General features: G+C 38.2%; 1 protein-coding gene across 1 annotated transcript; it reads left to right on the top strand.

The window, feature by feature from the left end:
- The first annotated feature begins 8,937 nt into the window (after positions 1 to 8,937).
- Positions 8,938 to 22,895, top strand: LOC125240652 (odorant receptor 13a-like). The gene is made up of 8 exons (XM_048148654.1): positions 8,938 to 9,465; positions 9,688 to 9,783; positions 10,119 to 10,311; positions 13,625 to 13,727; positions 13,950 to 13,952; positions 17,318 to 17,419; positions 19,779 to 19,931; positions 22,789 to 22,895. The coding sequence occupies exons 1-8, from the start codon at positions 8,940 to 8,942 to the stop codon at positions 22,846 to 22,848; spliced, it is 1,236 nt and encodes a 411-aa protein (XP_048004611.1). The 5' UTR covers positions 8,938 to 8,939; the 3' UTR covers positions 22,849 to 22,895.
- Positions 22,896 to 23,216: the final 321 nt, after the last annotated feature.

The raw sequence follows: 23,216 nt of genomic DNA, 5'->3' as shown, positions 1-23,216 counted from the left end.
TGGAAACATTATGGGAACAGTTTTCGCGTATGCATATGCAGATCCTGATGTTACCAGAGCAAGAATTGTTGAAAAACACTGCATATATGAAGAACGACGTGTATGAGGCGACCAACGAGTTATACATGGATTATAAATGCGAACTGAAGAACGTTTTGAGCAAGCTAAAGGCAATACCCAGCAATGCTAGTCCCATGTTGCCAAATACGTCCACTTCAAAATCAAGTCACGTGAAGCTTCCAAAGATCACTATACCAACATTTTCGGGAAAATACGAGGAATGGACGGGATTCCGAGATTTGTTTATTTCTCTCATCCACAAAAACAAGGACATAGACGATATTCAGAAGCTTCACTATCTCAAGGCGCATTTGTCAGGCGAGGCGGAGCAGCTTCTTAGGCATATACCTATTTCTAGTGAGAGCTATGTGCAGTGTTGGACCCAGTTAGAGAGTCGCTATAATAATAAACAATATTTAGCAAATTGTATTTTAAAAAGATTTTTTGCACAAAAAACTCTTCTGACTGAGTCTGCCACTGATATCAAACAATTGTTAGACTGTACTACAGAAACATTAAATGCTTTATCTAGTCTCAAAATAAACACAAGTACTTGGGATATCATTATAATTTACATTGTTAGTCATAAATTGGATCCAGAAAGTAGGAAGATTTGGGAATGTAAGGTGAGCGAATTTGTGTCTCTATCTGAACAGTTACCGTCACTGGACCAATTTAAAGACTTTTTGCAAACGAGGTATCATTCTTTAGAATTTTTGGAACCTAAACCGGGATTCGCCCATAAACCTAAGTTTGTTAATAATAACTATAAGGGGAATTTTAGTCAGGTCAAGGGTAATCAGGGGCAAAGAGTTAGTACCATGCACGTCGCTAGCAATGTATCTTGTAGTTATTGTAAAGGTGAACATAGAATAATACATTGTAAAGATTTTAATGCTTTGGATGTTGAGGTCAAGCGTAATTTTGTTCAAACAAGTGGTATGTGTTTCAACTGTTTAGGCCAGAATCACTCCGCCAGGCACTGCAAAGTTACAACAAATTGTCAAATCTGTAACAGGAGACATCACTCGCTTTTACATCAAAAAGGGGATTCACAAGCCAATGAGGGAAAAGAGACGGCGTCTGGTCAAACTGTGGCACAAGTTCATACACAGAATGTGTCAACGATAGAACCTACACCGGGGACCAGCGTTTCAAATCACTTCGTGAATGAAGTATCACAGCACGGGTTATTGGCTACCGCGGTTGTAAGAGCCAGAGCGTGGGAGAAGGAGGAGAGTCATCTAATAAGGGCCCTGATAGATCCGGGTTCCGAAGTTTCATTTGTATCGTCAGCTACTGTTCAGTTGCTTGGGTTAAAGCAAACCCCAGCTAAGGTTTCAGTGACAGGATTACGAGGGCAGCTGATTACAGTTTTGAAGTCTATCGTTCAAATAACGATTTCATCACGGTCTGACACCAACAGTTCCATTGAGGTAGGCATTTGTGGTTGACAAGGTTACATCTAATCAACCCTCAGCAAAGGTGTCCATTACATCCTGGCCTGAGTTACAAACCGTTGAGCTAGCAGACCCTGAATATCACACGCCAAATAAAATAGACATGCTGTTAGGAGCAAAGGTCTATGCACGGATCATCCAACCAGGTTTATTCAAATCTCCCCAAGAGACTACAGTGGCACAAAAGACGTCATTGGGGTGGATTTTATGTGGAGAAACAGGTTTACAGGCGAACGTCTCATGCAAGCTAGTGAGCTTGCACACACAGGTGGATCAGTTGCTGAGGTCTTTTTGGGAACTTGAGTCAGAACCTAGCAACAAACAACGAATCTTGACACCTGAAGAACAAAGATGTGAGGAAATATATGAAGCAACAACTACACGAGATGAGGCGGGCAGATACGTTGTTAGATTACCGTTCAGGGATCAGCAACCGACTTGTGTAGATGGTGGGTCCATAGAGATTGCGTTGCGTAGGTTTCACTCTCTGGAAAGGCGGCTTCAAAACGACGAGCGTCTGGAAACAGAATACACAAAGGTGTTCCATGAATATAGGGACTTAAATCACATGGAACCTTTGACAGAACAAGAATCTAAAGAAAAGGGGTTATACTTACCTTACCATGCTGTTGTACGGGACGAACGGGAAACTACTAAGGTGCGCATTGTCTTCGATGCTTCATGCAAGGGCACAAACGGGGTGTCCTTAAACAACGACCTTATGGTTGGCCCTACATTGCAGCCAGAGTTGAGGCACTTAATCATGCGTTGGCGGATGCATCCAATTGTTTTCATTGCCGACATCGTCAAGATGTACAGGCAAGTATTAGTGGACAACAGGGACACTAAGTACCAACGCATCTTGTGGAGAGAAAACAATAAGGAATCTGTAAAAGAGTACAAGTTAAATCGAGTTACGTTTGGGGTCTCATCAGCTCCATACTTAGCTGTCAAAACATTGATTCAAGTAGCCTTAGATGAGGGTGCAGACTTCCCGCTTGCAGCTAGTAGAATACGCAAGGATTTTTATATGGACGACCTGATGTCAGGTTGCGAGTCCGAGCAAGAGGCAATAGAGATCTATCACCAAATGAAGACAATATTGAGCAAAGGAGGCTTTGAGCTTCAAAAATGGTCAAGCAATAGCAAAGCTATGCTAGAAGAAATCCAAGAAAGTATAGCAAGGAAAGAAGAGCATAAGAAGATAGAGATAAAGCAAGAAGAAGTAAATAAAATCTTAGGACTTACCTGGGATCGAAGTCGGGATCAATTTGCTTATACGGTCCAGTTACCTTCTCCAACAGCACCTGTAACTAAAAGAAAAGTTACATCAGACATCGCGAAGCTATATGATCCTCTAGGGTGGATAGCTCCTAGCATAGTGACAGCGAAAATGTTCATTCAGAAGCTGTGGTTGGCGGGTATCGAATGGGATCAAGAGCTGCCTTCCCCATTGCTGGAAGAATGGTTAAGCTATAGGGAAAGCTTATCACAACTTACCAAATTTAGACTTCCACGTTGGACAAATCACAGTGCTGACGCAGCTTTAGTTGAACTGCATGGTTTCAGTGACGCGTCAAACGCTGCATATGCCGCTGTGGTGTATTTACGTGTTATTGACGCAGAAGGGTTGATACATGTCAGTTTGGTATCATGCAAAACAAAGGTCTCACCAATCAAACAAATTTCGATTCCTCGGTTGGAATTATGCGGAGCAGTCTTACTAGCAAAGCTGTTGGTTGAAGTTTCTGACGTGTTAGAAGTAGACAAAACAAATATACACGCGTGGACAGACTCTGAAGTAGTACTGGCATGGTTAAGCAGTCATCCAAGCAGATGGAAGACTTTTATAGGAAATAGATGCTCGGAGATCTTAACAGCTACTTCTCGGAGTCAATGGTCGCACGTGAGATCAGAGCAAAATCCAGCCGATTCTGCATCAAGAGGGATTTCTGCATCTGAGTTAGGAAACTTTGAACTTTGGCTAAACGGACCGGCTTGGCTAAAACAAGACGTGATCAATTACAAAGCTTCAAAGTCAGTAAGTACTCGGCTAGAGGAAAGGAAAGTACATACTCACCTTGAAACTGTGATAACCTCGTCAGACAGTGAAGATCCTTTATGGTCGAAGTATTCTTCACTCACTAAGTTGTTGAGAGTTGTTGCATACTGCAGAAGATTCCTGAAAAATAAAAGAAAAAGTCATACTTACCTTTTGAAGAGTGAAATAGAGGAAGCTTTAGCAATCATGGTGAAAAAGAATCAGCAACAAGCATACTCGGAAGAAATCGAAGAAATTAAGAAAGGTAGGCTAAAGAAGAAAAGTCCACTTACCTCATTCACTCCCTTTCTCGACGATTTGGAAATAATCCGTGTTGGTGGGCGGCTCCAGAGTGCAGACATGACATACGATCAAAAGCACCCAATGTTGTTACCGAAGTCAGCGTGGTTGACATCGCTTATTCTTCAAGATGCGCATGTTAAAACTTTACATGGAGGAGCGCCTCTGATGGTTAATTATATTAGGGCTAAGTTCTGTATACCAGGTCTTAAGAACTTGGTTAAAAACCACGTAAGGAAATGTATTCCTTGTGTTCGTAACGCAGCCAACATTCGGAACCAATTGATGGGGCAGTTACCCTCACCCAGGGTTAATGTAACAAGGCCATTTCTACGCAGCGGGGTAGATTATGCTGGGCCCATCAATATACGTGTCTCCAAGGGTAGAGGCAACAAGTCATACAAAGGGTATATTTGCCTTTTTGTATGCATGGCCACCAAAGCCGTTCATATAGAAGCAGTGAGTGAACTATCAACTGCAGGGTTTCTCGCTGCCTTTAAAAGGTTTGTCGCGAGGCGAGGTTATTGTAGTGACCTCTACAGTGATAATGGGTCTAATTTCGTGGGTGCGGCGAAAGAACTTCAATATCTCTTCAATGCGGAAAAGTCAAGCTTGATTCCCGAGCTGGCTGACTGGATGGCATCCAACGGAACCCAATGGCATTTTATACCTCCTTACGCTCCGAACTTTGGGGGTCTTTGGGAAGCAGGGATAAAGTCCTGTAAATTTCATCTGAAACGTGTGATTGGGAATGCCACACTTACATTCGAAGAGATAAGTACTGTTCTATCTCAAATCGAGGCGTGCATGAATTCAAGGCCGCTGTGGCGCATTGATGACAATGGAGAATCTCTTCCATTGACACCGGGTCATTTTTTAGTGGGAGAATCACTGGTTGTAGCACCGGATCAGTGTTATGATCAAGTGCCAATTTCGCCACTACGTAGATGGCAATTATGTCAACGCATGATGCAGGATTTCTGGCGGCGCTGGTCCCAGGAATACTTAAATCAGTTCCTTCAAAGACATAAGTGGACTCAACAAACTCCGGAACCCAAGATAGGCGATGTAGTTCTGGTAAAAGAGCCTGATTTGCCACCTACCAGATGGCTCCTCGGTCAAGTGGTTGAAACACATCCAGGTTTGGACAAGGTAACGCGAGTTGTTACCTTAAGATGTAAAAATAATCTCATAAAAAGACCCACATCAAGAATTTGTGTTTTGCCATTAACTAATTAAATTTGCTTTGTTGTGTACGTGCATTCAAATGCATGCATGTGTATATATAGAACGCAATACTCATGTACGTCACAACGTTATTATATTTAAGTTTATTGTAATGTTAACTTATGTTAAGAACTGTTGTTCTTGGTGGGCGGCATGTTCGCGTCCGTCCGTAGGCTCATAGTAAACAGTTTACCCAATGTCTCGCTAGATGTCGCTGTACCGGCCGTAAACTAGCTAACGAAATTCTTACCGTGTTTGTATATAAGTGTTGAACTTTATTTTTAATAAATTTTGGCTTTATTTGTGAATGTTAGTGTTGGTTTCATTGCTTCCAAGTAAAGAGCGCCCTTTTTGAAATTAGGGGTACATTCAGTAATTTCATACAAATTTTAACTTGTTGCCCAAAGCTGGTTTCAAAAATTGACGTTTAATGATTTTGAATCTTAATTTTTTATTATATTGCCGAACTTGACTTAGTTTAATGTTCTGCAGTTAATATTTTCCCCGTTTTGTTGTCGTGAAAAATGTGTGTTTCACTTTGAACCCTTGCAACGTTCAAGATACCAGTTTTTGAACCACTCGCTACACTCGCGGATCAATATTGGAATCTTTCGCTTAATCGGGTATCAATATTGGCATGTGCGGTTACTATTATTATTATTTTGTTTAACCTCTGACACATATTTTGTTAGTACAAACATGGATGAAAATGACAATTAACTTAGGGTTAGTAGGAGCCTAAATCTAAATATTACGCAACGCACTTTTTTGTACAGTATCGTTAGATACGAGTAAGTAATATTTTTTTCATCACACCGACCTTAAATGTGCTATTTCACGCAAGCGAAGCGTGAGTTATAGAAAAATCGTTCTCCCAAGGGAATAATTAAATTTCTTGTACCGTGCTTAACTTTTTTTTACATCTATTTACATATTTTTACATTGTGAGTGTGATGAAAAATTATTGTGTGTAACTCGGGGAGTATGAATATTACTAACTCGAGTCTTTAAATCGCTCCGGTAAGCCGTCGCGATTTAACTTACTCTCGTTAGTAATATTCAACTTCCTCCCCTTGTTGCACAATGTACTATTAAACACAAGTATAGTCTAGAAAAACCTTAAAAATGTAATAAAGAAAACGTATTGTTTTTTTTTTCGTTTTCTGCTGTAGCTTACTTAATAGGGAAATTCAGAGATTCCTTTACGTTTTTAATAAGGGTTTTGTTTTATTAATATAAGATAAAAGAATATGGGTATTTTAATTAGCCCTCCGCCGATCCCTGGGGGTATAATTATTATCGTTTGATATTTTTCTTGTTTCGGCCCCGAAAATACCGAAAGGTTTCCAATATTTTAGAATATTACTTGTTGTAATATTTTAATGTAGGTATTTGGTATTTTAAATTGTAATAGAACGATGTCAAGATGTAATTTGTTCGTTTTTGTGACATGGCATGTTTATGCATTATTTCGCATAGTCAAAAAATTTTAGAGACTTGAGCAAAATAATTATTTCATATTAACCAGTTCTTATTAGATAATTTAAAATCTTGCAAAAAAAATATTTGACTTAAGTCTTCGTCCTCAGGTAAGGTGTCGGCTGGCCGCATTGCCCCTCTGGATAGCAATACTGATCCCCTGAGCGATATTATTGGCCAGCGCTCTGGTCACCAGAAACATCTATGAGGCGCTTAGACAGCTCCTCATAGAGGCGACGCGTACTAGGCTGTCATGGCCCCAGGGTTTCACACTTACAACGTTTACGTAGTAACATACTTGCAACGTTTGAGGTCTTCAGCCACACCAGCGCCAATATCCATAGCGTAGGCCTAGGTTATCTAGTACCTAATACCATTTGCTCGACCCACAAAATAACACATTACAGGCATGGACAGCAGAATGGGACTCGAGGTCTATGCCTACGGACCTTTTTATGAGCTACAAGCTGGGATCCGGCCAGTGGGATTTGAGGAACCTCGACGACTTTGGTGTCGGTTGAATCAAATTAGGACAGGCGTCGGTAACTGCGCATCACTGTGGTGTAAATGGGGGTGGCGCAAGTCATCGGAATGCCAATGTGGCGACCCGGATCAGACAGTACACCACATTGTCTTTGAGTGTCCCATCACCAAATTTAGCGGAGAATTGGCAGATCTTAAGACCTGTCGACGACTGCAATCGAATATCTGCAGTCTGACTTTTTAAACATTTAAAAGTAGAGAAACTATATAACTATGCCATACGATAAATAATAATCTAGTACCTACTAGACTTTTTTTGTCGTATCCTGTCAGACTTTTGATTTTAAACTTTGATAATTATGAACATGAAATGAAATAGGTTTAATGGAAACAAAATTACTGTGGTTGTATATTTAATAAAAGTACTAAGAACGTCAAAGCAAATGAGAAGATATCAGACTGTTTCTTGTCACATCAAATCAAATATATCAAAGAGGTGTCACCCGAGCAATTTAAAAATCTACTTTGTGTCATGGCAGTTGGTAGTCAGAAAGGCAAACTAGCTATTCAATGTTAATTTTTCATGACGTCTAAGCTCAGTTGTTATTGCTCTGCCTACCAATTTAGAGGTTTTGGGTTTCGCGTAATAATCCATACTAATATTAGAATTGGGAAAGTGTGTGTTGTCTGTTTGTTTGTCCGTCTTTCACGACAAAACGGAGCGACGAATTGATATCGAGTGGAGATAGTTGAAAGGACAGTGACATAGGCTACTTGTTGTCTCTCTGACTCCCCATTTCCCTGAAATGGGGGGGGGGGGTATAATTTGTATGGAGTATTCAGCAATTTTCGAGTGATTTTTTTTTATATTATATCCTTGCGTCTGTGCCATGTCGAAAACGTGTTAACGTCGAAGTTAATAAAAATAGTACAGTCAAGTGTAAAAATATGGGTGCGTACAACTTATGTCCCATAGCACTTTATGTCGGCGGAATAAGGTCTCGGTACATATTTTTGAGCGGATAAAATCGATACGTATTTTTGCACTTGACTGTACTACTGCGCAATGACAGGCGCCGGATTTGCAACAGACGAAACTATATTATTTCAATATTTTTATTTATATAGGGTATTATAAAAATATATTTGCATCTTTTAATCATTGCTAAAGAAAAATAATCACACTCATAAAAACATGTATTATTGTAGATAGCTGAGGTTTGGATTTCTACCAAACCGTTTAACCAACTGTCACGTTCTCACACATTTTCTCATTGTAATTTTTAGAACAACCCCTTAAATGAGAGGGGTGGCGAGTACACTCTAGAACATAATTCAAAAAAAGTTTATTTTGTAAACACTTTGCTCCGTTTTTTAAGTCAATTGTTTGCTGTTATTTTTAGAGTATACTGAAGCCTTTTAAAGTAAAACAATAACATTTTTAAAACGCTGTTTAAAATTGTTTAGTTTAGTGAAACTATTTAAAAATACAAAGGATTTGAAATTAAATATCGTCATAAAAAATAATTTCTTATAAGTGTTACCTATCTACATTATAATGGACAAATGCAACTGGTCCATTTTTTTCTATGTTTTTCAATGTTTGCATTATTAATTAAGAGTGTCCACTGGTTAAATATGACACGCGTGTTCAGTGGATACACGTGGAAGTGAACTTGATAGTGTAATAATGGAAAAATGGATTAGTTACAATTGCCCCCCAGTCGAGATTTGTGTCGCTGTACCTTAATACCCACTTAATACGAGTAGGTATATAGAATTCATTCAAGAATCTAAATCTATTTATATTAAGTAAATACTTTTCTCTACGACTGTCCTTACTAAAATGGCAAGACAAACAACATTTTCCAGTCATTTAAACCACCATCATGGACGAAACCATCAAAACTTTCCACCGCGTCCTCTCAGTCGCCGGGATAACAATCTTCGCCAAAAACAACTGGGACTCCAAACTATGGCTCGCCTTACAAATCTTCAACGTCATCATAGGCTTCTTGACCATCGTCTTCACCACGTTCTTCGTCGTCGGCAACATGTCCGACCTCCTCGTCTGCATCCAAGGCGCCTGCATCTGGACAACTGGTCTTATCATGTTCATCTCCTTCTGCGTCTGTCTAGTTTTCCGCAAGCAGTTTAGAGAATTCCTCGACGAGATGGGGTTCAAAGACGCCATGTTGGAAATGCCGTTGATTGAATATGTTTTGAAATTAGAACGCGCGGGCCGCCTGAACGAGTTGAAAGGGATGGTGGTCGACTCCCAGGAGAAATTACTTAAACTAACACGGGTTTTGTTAAAAACTTACGTTTTTAGCGTTTGGGCGTGCGCGACTTTGTATCTGAGCGATTCTGTGTACAGTATGCTTACGACGAAAGATGACGATTTGAGACTCTTGGGTAAGCTCGTTTGTTTTAATTATTTTCACGTGTCTCATAATTTATTTCGGTCAAATCCCTCGGCGGTTGGAGTCTGCATTGAGAATTTAATAAACATAGGAGGCATTTCAGTCTTGGGTACTTTTCTGAGAAACAATTGATTTAAAATATTAAATTGTAAAGGTTATAAATAAAAACTCAAATACATATTATTTTAAGGTGTAACATACTGTATATTTTTAGGGTTTGAAATGTTGGTGCCTTGGAGTCTCCAAAATTTCACCGTTTACATAGTAACTTATATTTTCAACGCCTACTCTGGATATTTGTGTTGCATAGGTAAGTGTAGGCCATTATTTTCCTTTTGTAATAATGCGATTTAACAATACCCTTATTAGAACAATTTAAAAGACAATTACATTAGTCGCCACAGTCTTATATAGTTAAGTAATTGGTAATTTCACAATTTTGTCAACTTGGTGGCTGCTGTACGGCGGCCAAAATAAAAGCTTATAATTCAGTCAGTCTCTGAATTCCACTTACAAAATTTGTTTAATTTCAAGTCTTTTGAATAATATTGTTATCTACAATATGTTCTTTATAAGTAGGTACAATAAAAAGCTACTCAGTGATTTCAACCTCTGCAGAGAACTAATAATTAAAATGATTCGCAGCTTACCCAGGTTTCCAACTGACGATAATCCTGCTGGTCGGTCAGACGGTCAGACAGCTGCGGATCATAACCTTCATCCTGCTAAACTTGGATGAACTAGTGCTGGAGATGACCGGTCAAAGGGATGAGAAGTGGCAGGCTTACAGCACTGCTATATTTTCGCAGTGTGTCGATCATTATACCAAGCTTAAACGGTAAATTATGTATGACTTATCTATTATGACATCACGGAATAGATGTTTTAGAAAACCCTCGCATGCTAAGCAAAGCCAATACGGTAAATTAAAGTACACATTAGGCCAAAAATGAACCCAAGGTTTTAATGACAATAAATGTGTGATTTTAAATTTGATTGTGTTTAGGTATGTACTAACAAATCGAAAAAATACATTAAAACATTTTCAAAGTAAACATGTAACATTTGGTTATCAATAATAGGTAAGGCTCAAGTTCCCCTTTTGTACCTAAGTCATGAAAATTCCGTGATAGTTAATTTTTTTTTAAATGAACTACATATAGTATGAATTTTCTGAGATGCACTTTTCGCTTTTGCCCTAATCTGTTAAACAAAGGCCTTTGTTTCTATTATTCGCTGCTGTTAGCTCCCGTTTAAACGGCACGTGTTATAGTCTCAGTGTAGTTAAAAAGTAACTATTATGATAGCAATAAGGTTCAAATCCATAAAAAGCCCTTTCGGAGATAACACGTTTTGTCATCTTCAAAAAAAGTTACCTGCACACTGCAAACTGTTTAATAAATTTGAACCTTATTGCTATCATAATAGTTGCTTTTTAACTACACTGAGACTTTAGCACGTGCTGTGGAAACGGGAGCTAACCACCGCGAATAATAGAAACAAAGGCCTTTGTTTAACAGATTAGGGCAAAACCGAAAAGTTCATCTCAGAAAATTCATACTATAACTGCAGAACGACTTTGAGAAATCAAGTCACTGACATTCAATCAAATAAGCTATTAATAGTATTGCCGGTGGAAACAGAAGTCATTTGATAGCTAATTGTAACCGTGTATTCGAAATTGTGTACTAATATTCAGTTTCAGTGAAATAATCATTAAGCTCGTTACCGACGACTAGCAGATTACATTCGCGATGCGAATAACCGATGAAATAACATTTGAAGCTGATGATAATGTTAATTAAATAGGTACTTACAGTAAATGTTCATTGTAATTGAGGGCGTGGGTTCGGATCCCACTTCTGACATCATGTAAGGTAAGTATAACGCCGTGGCTTGCGTGGGCGACGGTCGCGCGATGGTCGCGCGACATCGATGCGACGCATACGAAATCAAACCTTATCGATATGGAAGTATGAGACGCGACGGCTACGGTCGCGCGACGGTCGCGCGACCGTCGCCGAAGCAAGACACGGCGTTAATTATATGAAACAGCAATGAAGATTGTAAGGTCCGACCGAAAACGATATTTTTGTCTCGGCCGAGAACGAGACCGAGACCGAGATTCAATTTGATTCTCGGCCGAGACCGAGACCGAGACCGAGAATTTATAAAACAGTGAAAAAACATGCAATTTTTACAAAAAAAAGGTTTTCATAATCGAAATTCGCTTGTTAATCAGGAAACCAAGAGCATGTCGGGCCCTGCTTAGTGTTTAGTTCCGTAACTACCCAAACCTACCGCACCCCTTACCTATCTACCGTAGCAAAATAGACTATGTCAGTGACAAACTAGTACGAGTATACGGTTCGCCTGATGGTAAGCAGTCGCTATAGCCTTAGAGGCATGCAATTTCAGAGGTTTTCACGCGCGTTTAATACCCTGAATTTTTGTGACTTTTTGCAAGAACTCATAAAACAGGTTGACGAAACGTGTTTTCTAGGGGTAGTTTTCCAGGTTTTTTTTATTAACTAAGCTTTACTTTGATTTTGACGTATTTTTAGGCACATGATTCAAAGTTAAGGGAGACAAACTAGTTTTTTTTTTCACAGCGATTATTTCCAAAATATTATGTATATCAAAAACATGATTATGGAAAGCCCATACTTATTAAAAAAATCAAAACGGCATCCACAAAGCTTAGAATTTCGTTCGATATTCGTCCATAATTCGCCATTTCTATCATATAGGTAGGTATTGTTATTCCTAGCTGATTTGATTTTTCGCGTCGTCGTCGTCTAGTCGTCTTCCACACACATCAAGTTGTCGTAAAAATTTTACTCTTTTATGAATTATAACTAGGTATTTGTTTGTTTTTGGCATACAATATCGATAAAAACCCTTTCAAAATCACTAAAATCGGTATACCAAACGGGCGATGTAACCAACGGAAAGCTAAAAACCGGACGCGAGTGCGCAATAAATTCAAAATCACAGTCTCGGTTTCGCCGAGAATCTCGGCCCATTTTGACCGAGAACCGAGACCGAGATCTCGGCCCGATTTTCGGCCGAGAATGCCGAGACCGAGACCGAGACCGAGATCTCGGTCGGACCTTAGAAGATTGTATTTGACAGACAAGTGTAAATATAGCGGACGGCCATAGACAACGTCTGTATGAGTTGTACAGATAGTCTTTATATTTATGTAAAAAAAATCCACGTTTTTTGAAATTTTAAGTTGGTGTATTTATCACGAGTTCTTTTGAACTTTTTATAAGTAGGAGAAATAGTTATTTGTTATACAAGGGTGCAAAGTTGTGTTTTAATGCTGAGTGTGGAATTGAAAAACGAGCACGTGAAAGGATTCTATAGTTGAACCACTAGCGAAGCGAGTGGTTCGAGAATAGAATCCTGAACTTGGCGAGTCTTTCAACACATGAGAAGTAAAATAGATTTGCACCCGAGTGTAACACAAAACTTTTCCCTCACTATAGCGAGGAAAATACAACGCAAAAAACGCGTTTATCGCTGCTTCCAGTAGTTCCATAGATGGTAAATCATCTTCATCACTAAATTCACCCACTTTTATCAATTTTGAAGCAGAAAATTTGACTATATTCAAGGTTAAATTACTTTATCCATCAGTGTGGATAAAATGCGTTTTTATCCGCCGGCATTAAAGGACAAAACACGTGATTCCGAGCTAGTGAGGGGAAAAATAATATGTTCTTAATAACCCATACATTTTGTTTAATTACGATATGTTACCACCGATCAAATTTCGCCATACAAAGTCGCCGAAATATAACAGAACCAAAAGGCTCAGTTATAATTTTCAGAACAACTCTCAAAATTTTATTTTTGAGCCTATTTTTTTTTTATTATAAATGGGCTTACTCTTGACCACAGACTAGCCAAAGGCAAAGACGTGGCCTACGATGGAGTGAGCTCGCCCAGAAGATGCCTGTTCACTCTTGATTTGAAGGTTGCCGGGTTATATGAGCTCGGAAATATAGCCGCCGGCAAGGAATTCCACTCCTTGGCAGTGCGCATAAGAAAAGAAGCAAAGCGTATTTTTGTATTTCTTAGAAATCTTGATCAGCATGGAGCCGTAGGATCTTGAAAACAACCTTTCTTACCACTTTTTTTAGCTTCAGCAACAAACTGAACATGATCTGCCGCCCGTTCTACTTGGCCCTGATCCTCGACGCCATTATGCTGGTCTGTGTGTGCTCAGTCAAGATTGCCATCTCTGTAAGTTCGTAAAGTTTTTTTGTTTAATTATTAGGTATTGTATTATTATTTATGGGCTTGCTCTTGTGTGCTCTTGGCAACAGACTATAGCCAAAGGCAAAGACGTGGCCTACGATAGATTGAACTCGTCCAGAAGATGCCTGTTCACCCTTGATTTGAAGACGAAGAAAGTAACATCCTTGAGTTGCAGGCGCATAGGTTACGGTAACCGCTTTCCATTAGGCGGTTTGCTTGTTTGCCACCGACGTAGTATAATAAAAAAAGATAAAATAGGAATGAAGGAAGAAAAGAGGTAGTTTCAATAAACTAGTGCCTACGCCAAATCTTGGGATTAGTTGTCAAAGTGGACCTCAAGCTCCTATAGGCCGTGGTAATTGTATCTAAGATTTCACTTGACCACTTGAGTTTTAAAAAGAGTGATAAAACTTCGTCATAGTATACAGTCATGCTCTCTGAGATTTCCATCTCCGCGAGTAAACAGCTTTCATTGAAACGTAATGTCAAGGGGGTCGCGATGACGCGGCCGATATAGGTTAAAGAACCGGCCAAGAGCGTGTCGGGCCACGCTCAGTGTAGGGTTCCGTAGTTTTCTGTATTTTTTTCAAAAACTACTGAACCTATCAAGTTCAAAACAATTTTCCTAGAAAGTCATTATAAAGTTCTACTTCTGTGATTTTTTTCATATTTTTTAAACATATGGTTCAAAAGTTAGAGGGGACAGGGGGAAAAGTTACACACACTTTTTTTTTCCTTTAGGAGCGATTATTTCCGTAAATATTAATATTATCAAAAAACGATTGTAGTAAACCCGTATTCATTTTTATGTACCTATCCAACAATATATCACACGTTGGGGTTCAAATGAAAAAAAATCAGTCCCCACTTTACATGTAGGGGGGGTACCCTAACAAAACATTTTTTTTCCACTCTTTATTTTACCACTTTGTCGGCGTGATTGATATACATATTGGTACCAAATTTCAGCTTTCTAGTGCTAGCGGTCACTGAGATTATACGCAGACGGACGGACGGACAGACAGACAGACAGACATGGCGAAACTATAAGGGTTCCTAGTTGACTACGGAACCCTAAAAGGGGATAGCTATGGTTCATATCGTGTTTATATTATATGTAGGTATGTTGTAGCATGTTACAAAAATATTCTAATACTTATCAATACATAAATGCAAGAGTAACTTGGTTTGAAATAAATTAAAGAGTAGAAAATTATTGCTACAGGTCTCATTGACCTATTGTATAAGGTGAAATGTTTCGCTAGGTGGCTCAGATGGCAGAGCGCTGAACCCAGTGTGAGTTTAAGAACAACCTAATCATTCAATTTTAAATTTATTATAAGCCCACTGGGCATCAATTGCAGACGTTAATGCTTGGTAAAAAAATTAAAAGTTACTTAGTCTGAATTTCTGTAAAAGTATTTCTCTTACAAATTAGTAATGAATATAAATAGTACCTACATTACGATCCAGGTGCGTAAAAATGTGTCGTGTCGATTTAAAACACTCCCTTCGGTCTTGTTTTAATTTATCGCCACTCGTTTCGAACTTCCTTTTCGCACGTGTATCGTACGAAGTTTTTTCAGTACATATGGCCTTCCGAAGTTTCGACTTGACAAGAAATGAAACACTTCTCGCACTAGTTCGTAAAAAACCACCATCTGTAATTCTGTACTGAAATAGTACATTACGATACTAGTGCGAAACGAGTGGTGATAAATTAAAACGCGACCGAAGGGAGTGTTTTAAATCGACACAAGTCACGAATTTCCTTTTCGCACGTGTATCGTACGACGTTTTTCAGTACAGATGAGCCTTCAAAGTTTCGACCTGGCATATAATGAACCACTTCTCGCACTAGTGCGTAAAAAAAACACCATCTGTACTGAAAAAATAGCTAAACTATAATCTTACTGTCCAAGACAGTTTCATTACAAAACCTTTTTTTTTCTATCAGCTCCTCCTCCTCTTGACTCGCGTTTCACCTGTGACTGATGTGGCAAAAGGTGTCGGGCTGCCATCGGACTACTAAGCCACCAAAGACGATGTACCGGCACCACACAATAAAATCACTGCAACAATCATCTGCTAAGATGTCGTGGCCAATGATGATGATGACAAAACATGGCAGGCGCCAAATCTAAATTCATGTGTAAATTATAATAATATCTACATTCAAATGTGACAATTTAGCTAGCGTAAAATTTCAACACTCAACAGAATCCATATATTATAAAAATCCAGTGACAAAATTTCTCATTCCGACAATATCTCAAGTTGCATTTGGCACGCAAAAAACATATCCTACAAAGCACAAGGGCGCCAAAGAAATGTACTGCAATTCCAAACGCACGAGTGAATAAAAGCGTATAAGCGTCCGTCCAACATAAGTTGGCAAAGATTACGAGTATGCCGTGCAAATTTAATTCTACCTTCAAATCTAGGGTGAACAGGCATCTTCTGGGCGAGCTCACTCCACCATAGGCCACGTCTTTGCAATTCTATGGTTGTCAAACTTCGATGAAATAATAGCTTTTACCTAACCCTAGCAGACGGGAATCAAGATCGTTGCTATAGTGGCATTTGTCATAGAGTCATTCAGTTTTCACATTATAAAAATATCTGTTACAAAATGAGAGGTCACAATACACTAGCTCACCAGATAATTAAATCTCTCTTGTGGTAGAGAAAGTTGTAGAAGCATATTCAAATTGTTAAATACTATATTGATCGGATAACTATCACTATAGTCAAATATCGCGTGTGGTCGGGACTCGGGACATAATGAAACACGTATAATATCAAATGATACCCAAGTTTGTAAAGAATTTAAAAGTGTTCAAAATATAATTTAATAACGAAAGATTCAAAATTTTATGGCCATTTTAGTTGGTTGTTAAACGTAAATCAGTACTCGTACGAGCTGGTTTTTAAATTACTACTTAACAACTAAGTACAGACAAATGGTCTACAGTAGAACCCGGGTAAAACGATCACGTTTAATACGATTTCCCGCATATTACGCCATTTTACGCCGGTCCCTACAATTTGAGACTTGTTTTCAGACATTTTTTCACGGTTAATACGACTCGCGTCCCCGCTTAATACACCATCTAAAACCTTGCATTACTTTACAACTTTATTTATACGGGTGACAAAAATTGGAACTAATTGTACTGTACTAATTACGCGATTCTGGCGACGCCGCCACCCGTAAAGATAAATTTGTAATTTGTCGTCCTAACTCAGCGGTTAGTGCGATAGTACGTACCTACCTACATACACTTCGTTCATTATCACTGCTGCGGTGTTGAGTGTCGGTGTTGAGTTTCTGAATTCTTTGTCCCATCTTTGGTTCAGTGATGTCAAAAATAGGAAGAAAAGCATTATCGCTCCAAGAAAAAGTAACCATATTAAAAGTTTACGATGAAACACAATTTTTTCACATTTAATACGATTTCCCGTATAATACGCTTTTTTGACTGGGTCCCCTCAGAATCGTTTTAAGCGGGTTCTACATTTTGTTTGATCGGTATCCGTCTCCAAACTTATCTTGAGTACCTATTCCTTTCCAGAATAAAACGTCTCCTGACACAATGAAATACTACGTGCACGAGTTCTGCTTCATCATGGTTGTGCTTATGTTTTGCACGCTTGGACAACAGGTTGAGAATGAAGTAAGTGTTTTATACCACACCTTTTTTGCGTCATAGTCAATAGGCCGTTTTTGGAAATTTTTGATGGGCTAGCGTCTTTAATAATATCATAAAAATCAAAACGGTCCGACACAGATAAAAATAATAATAATCTGTGTTAAAAAAAACCAGTGCTCTATCTTCAAAAACCAAGGAGGAAATAGTCGAGAGCATTTGTATGGAGAACTGACCCCTACTGTACCATCTTAAAGATAATTGAAAAGTGCGTGAGCCTATTTGGATAAAGAATATTTTGAATTATTGATTGATTAAATGTTCTTGATCGTAATTTGGATCAGCATTTTCTCATAAATTTTTTCAGTAACTATCAGAAATTTTGAGAATGTTCTGCAATATTTACATTGCTACTAAGGACATTATTGCGCATAAATATGTATAACCCTTTAACGGTAAGTCTAAAAAAAAATCATAAATTAAGGGGATCCACACGGTTTTCATCGATTTTGACAAGTTTTGAGTTGAAATTCCTAAATTTGCACTACAGACATAATTATAACTCCAACGGCCATCGGTTCTTCTATCTTTTATCTATTTTCTTAAGAGCCATATTTTGAAAAAGGATAATGCCATTCGGCTACAGGGCATGTATTGAGTTTACTTTTGAAATTGTTTAAGTCTTTACTCACCTGATTAAAAAGTTGGGCGAAAGTTTTAATGCAATTAATGTTCCTTATAATTTGAAATACAGTAATGATCCAGTCATTAAAAGTCACGAGTAATAAATAATACTTTCTCGTAATACAAAAGCTTTACATAAATGTACTGGATATAACTGTTTTTTTTTTACATAAATATCTTAAATTATAATAGGTACAATCAATACAAAATATTGTGATTGTTTTAACACAACTACATAATTTGTTATTAAACTATTTTTTTAACCTTCGTCGCAAAAACGACGGGGTGTTATAAGTTTGACGTGTCTGTCTGTTTGTCTGTCTATCTGTCTGTCTGTGTGTGTGTGTGTCTGTGTGTGGGTGTCGCATCGTAGCTCCCGAACGGACGAACCGATTTAGATTTAGTTTTCTTTTGTTTAAAAAGCTGAGTTAGTCGGGAGTGTTCTTAGCCACGTTTCACGAAAATCGGTCCACAATGTCGGTGTTTTTTCTAAATTTAAATTTTGTTTTAAATAAAACCATGGAAACGGATTAAATCGCGTTTAATGAATTTATATTTCATCCCAACGTTTCGAACACTTTACAGCAGCTTTTATTATAAATTCATTATACGCGATTTAATCCGTTTCCATAGTTTTATTTCATGAGTAACTATCGCCGTAACCGAAGACAATATTTTGTTTTAAATAATTATTAATTTACTAAGGGCCACTTGCACCAACGAAAATGGAGGGTTATCCCGAGGTTACCCACTATTTCATATGGAATTTGACAGATGACAGCTCACTAACCCTGAGTTAAGTGGTTGATGCAAGTGGGCCTATTGCCTAATACTTAACCGATTCTCAGAAATTACTCATTACCTATTGCTTCTCATGGGGCATGTCAAGCAGAGGCTTAGTGATTTCTCCAAAAAACTTGTGTGAGTCTTTTTCATTTGAGTATTCTCCAATTTTATCACACGAGAGGAAACGATGATAAAAGGCATAATTATTTTATTAATATTATTACTATAGAAATAATTATAATTATTTTCAGTAAAAATAGTCTTCAAGGTCTCAAGCTTTTTGTCCGCATGAAACTCTAGAGAATCATCTGTACTGAAAAACGTACAATACACGTGTGAAAAGGGAATTCATAACTCGAGTCAATTTAAAACACTCCCTTCGGCCATGTTTTAATTTGTCGTCCCTCGTTTCGAACTTTCTCTTTTCCGCACTCGTATCGTAATGTACTATTTCATCACACCTGCACTTTAAATATGCTATTGCACGCAGGCAGAGCGTGAGTTATAGAAAAATAGTTCTCCAAAGGGAATAATGAAATTTCTTGTACCATACTTAACTTTTTTACATCTATTTACATACATACATACATACATACAATCACGCCTGTATCCCATGAAGGGGTAGGCAGAGCACATGAAACTACTCAAGTTTCAGTGCCACTCTTGGCAAATAAGGGGTCGATAGAAAACGAAAGTGTGACATTGCAGTGACAGGTTGCCAGCCTATCTATTTACATATTTTTTTACATTGCGAGTGTGATGAAAAACATTGTGTGTAACTCGGGGAGTATGAATATTACTAACTCGAGTCTTTAAATCGTAAGTTAAATTTTTTAAATAAAATTTAAAAAATTTAACTTACTCTAGTTGGTAATATTCAACTTCCTCCCCTTGTTGCACAATGTACTATTTTCAGTGCGCCAGGCTAGAGACAGCAGTGACGGAGAGATGGTACATCTTCGACAAGACCCACAAGGTCCACGTGCAGATTTTCAAGATGGCGCTGAGTCAACGTATGCCTATCTACATATTTGGAACCATCACCTTGTCTGCACCTACTTTCACTTGGGTAAGGTTAATTCATTTTTAACCCCCGACGCAAAAACGACGGGGTGGTTATAAGTTTAATAAATAAACAATCATCATCATAAGGCCTCGTACATCTTGACAGATGATTTAAACAGCGTCTGAATGTGAGAGACAACTCCACTCGTCACTAAGCGCGCGGTTGTTTTATGCGGAAATCGCAGCGTCAGACGAATGCGATCAACGGATGCGTCTAACGCGTCTGCGTTCCAAAACAAGGCACCCTTTTCTTTACGGCAAACGCATGCGCTAAACGCTGCTGCGAGCGCATTGTCATTTTTTTTACGTGGGAGCTACATAGTGCAATATTGTTTTATGCGTTTGACGCTCCGTTCGCAGCGATATTTTAAAATTGTTTGCGATTACCGCAGCGATTACTTGAGAAGGTATTTTTGGAATTTAGTTTTAAAGAGTCTTTCAAGCAGGTGAACGTGTTAAGTTAAGAAACTCACCAGACTTCTCGATTATTTCGCTAATTTCCATCAACTTTCGGTTGCGATGTTGGATATTTTTGTAATGTAATGTATAGAAAACCGGTCGATCTCTAATTAAATCAATCAGGAGTTCATAACCCTCCTTTGAAAATGGCATAATTTTACGTTTCTTTAAGTTTGCCATAATGATGAAATTAATAATTAATTAATGTCACAATTAACCGAGTTGAGATGTAATGCTAAGTGATTTATTCTTCCTCCATCAAATGTGGGTAGACGCACAAAACAACACGAATATGCAGAAGCGCTAACCGATTTACTGACGATTCGCCAAAAAACGTTTCCCAAAGTTTCACATCCCAAACTATTATTCCCAAATTATCATTTCCCAAATAAACGTTTGGCAAAACAACTTATCGCAAATTGACATTTAGCAAAACTTTTTTTGGCAAGTATTTGTTTCCCAAAATATTTACTTGGTCAAATTTCATTTTACCAAATATTATTTAGTCAAAGGTATTGTTAGGCAAAATTTCCATTTCCCAATATATTGTAATTAAATGGCGCACTAGAAATTTGTTTGTTGATTTTATACTTTGTTTCCAAGATTTGTGTGAAATAATCTGTATGTCGTACTTTTTTTCCTCCTGCTGCAAATGTCAAGGATGACATTTTCACTTACATGTCTGGTTACATTTTATTAAAAAGAAACCTCAATTTATCAAGACCATTATGTTCTATTAATAAAATTTTTAAGTACTTTAAAAAGCCATTTCCAGTTTGCTCACTACACCTAACACGCTCCTCCTCGCTTCGCTCGTCGTCGCACCTAAACTGACCCTGTCGCACACGAGTTTTCTGTTACAATACTAATAAAATTATTACATTACATTTATGCCTTGTAATATTTATTGTCAAATGTGGTTTTGCACGGTGTAATTTGTAGAAACATTTTTTGACAAAAAAATAGTTGACAAAATAATTTTGTCCAGTAATTAATTTGACAAAAATAAAGTTGAGCAAACTTTTCTTGTCCAACTGAAGCCTTGGGAATAAAACTGAAATTATCATTTGACAATTTTAAGTTAAATTTGGCAAAAAAATCTTCGGTAAATTAAATTAATCCCGTAGAAATGAAAATGCAAATGCCTAAATATTTTCGAAATATGCGATGTGAAATTTTGACCAAACATGTTTTTGGGATATAAGTTTTGCCATTAAAAACGTTTGCGAAATAAAGTTTTGTCTAAATAAAATTTGACTAAGTAAAATTGTGCCAAATGATAATTTGACCAAACAAATTCATTGCGAAACATACCTTTGCCAAACAATACTTTGGGAAATGAAACTATTGCGATATGATTATTGGGAAATGAAATTTGACGAAACGTTTTTTGGCGAAACGGCAGGACACCGCGCTAACCGCTTGCGTTGAACGGACACGTTTCACGCAATAAACAAGGGTGCTCCTTACATAAACTATGAAGATAAAATATTTTTATATGTGCGTTTGACGCATTGCGTCTCACGCTGCGCTTGCCGCTGCGTTAACCGCGTAAAACAATGGTCTATAATTATATTACCTAACTTGAAATGATCTGCGTCTATCGCACTGCGAGTAACGTAGCGTTTATCGCATAAAACAACCGCGCGCTTAAAGACCTATCCGGGAGCAACATGAACGTCCGCATTTCTTACATTTAAATTGAGATCCAATCGCCGAGGAGACAGTATCGCGGTTGTGTCTTTTTGCACGCTTTACGGCTAAGCCCTGAAACCAGGTGTTGTCATGGGTTTCTTTTCCTTTTGAGACGATACTTCTCCACTCATTGCGGTTCGATGCAAGTTCCTCCCACGTGTTACAGTCGATGCTGAAAGCAAAATAAACAATAAATAAATAAGGGAAGGACATTCTTACACAGATTGACTGAGGCCCACGGTAAGCTCAAGAAGGCTTGTGTTGTGGGTACTCAGACAACGATATATTTATTCCATGCCATGTGAGGCCATTTATTTGTGTGATGAGCACAGATATTTGTTCCTGAGTCATGTATGTTTTCTGTATTTATATAATAATATATAAAATGGCAAATAAATGGCCTCACTGGGATTCGAATTCGAACCCGGGACCGCGGCGTAGCAGGCAGGGTCACTACCGACTGCGCCAGACCGGTCGTCAAGTTTGACCTTATCTGTCTGTTTGTCTGTCTGTCTGTCTGTGTGTGCGTGTCTGTCTGTGGCATCGTAGCTCCCTGCTTATAACTGATGAACCGATTTCAATTTAGTTTTTTTTTTGTTTGAAAGTTGAGGTAGTCGGGAGTGTTCTTAGCCATGTTTTATGAAAATCGGTCCACTAAATATGTCGGGGTTTCTTCAAAAATTTAATTTTGTGTTTTTTTTTTTCAGTTTTTAAAAACCGGAATGTCATTCTTCACTCTGGTCATGTCGGTGTTGGAGGAAAATTAGAAGATATTCATATGAAACATGATGCCTGCACTGGAATCTGATTAATAGGACACTAGTAGTTGATACCTGTATAGTAAGGTACAGCGGGGCAAATCTCGACGCAATTTTAACTGATCCATTATTTCCATTAATGCAGTACTAAGTCTTGAGTTCCGCAAGTAGGTATCTAACACGCCTACCATTTATAATCGGTGGACACTATTTAATAATGCAAACATTGTAAAACATGGAAAAAAAGGACCAGTTACATTGTTCCCCCAGTCGAGATTTGCCCCGCTGTACCTTATATTTTTATATAAAATACCTGTTTTTTTTTTGGGATACCCCCATTTGCCAGAATTTCATTTGCCATAATTTTATTTGCCACC

This window comes from Leguminivora glycinivorella, chromosome 2, assembly GCF_023078275.1.
Source record: "Leguminivora glycinivorella isolate SPB_JAAS2020 chromosome 2, LegGlyc_1.1, whole genome shotgun sequence".
In the NCBI taxonomy this organism is placed as follows: Eukaryota; Metazoa; Arthropoda; class Insecta; order Lepidoptera; family Tortricidae; genus Leguminivora; species Leguminivora glycinivorella.
Note: the sequence above shows the minus strand (reverse complement) of the source record. Positions and strands in the feature narration are given on the sequence as shown.

What these genes read in the sequence shown, in the direction of transcription:
- LOC125240652 (XM_048148654.1), top strand. Translation starts at nt 8,940, where the DNA reads ATGGACGAAACCATCAAAACTTTCCACCGCGTCCTCTCAGTCGCCGGG. An exon ending in GACAACAGGTTGAGAATGAA is followed by an intron (nt 17,420 to 19,778) that starts GTAAGTGTTTTA and finishes TACTATTTTCAG; the next exon opens with TGCGCCAGGCTAGAGACAGC. An exon ending in CTGCACCTACTTTCACTTGG is followed by an intron (nt 19,932 to 22,788) that starts GTAAGGTTAATT and finishes TTTTTTTTTCAG; the next exon opens with TTTTTAAAAACCGGAATGTC.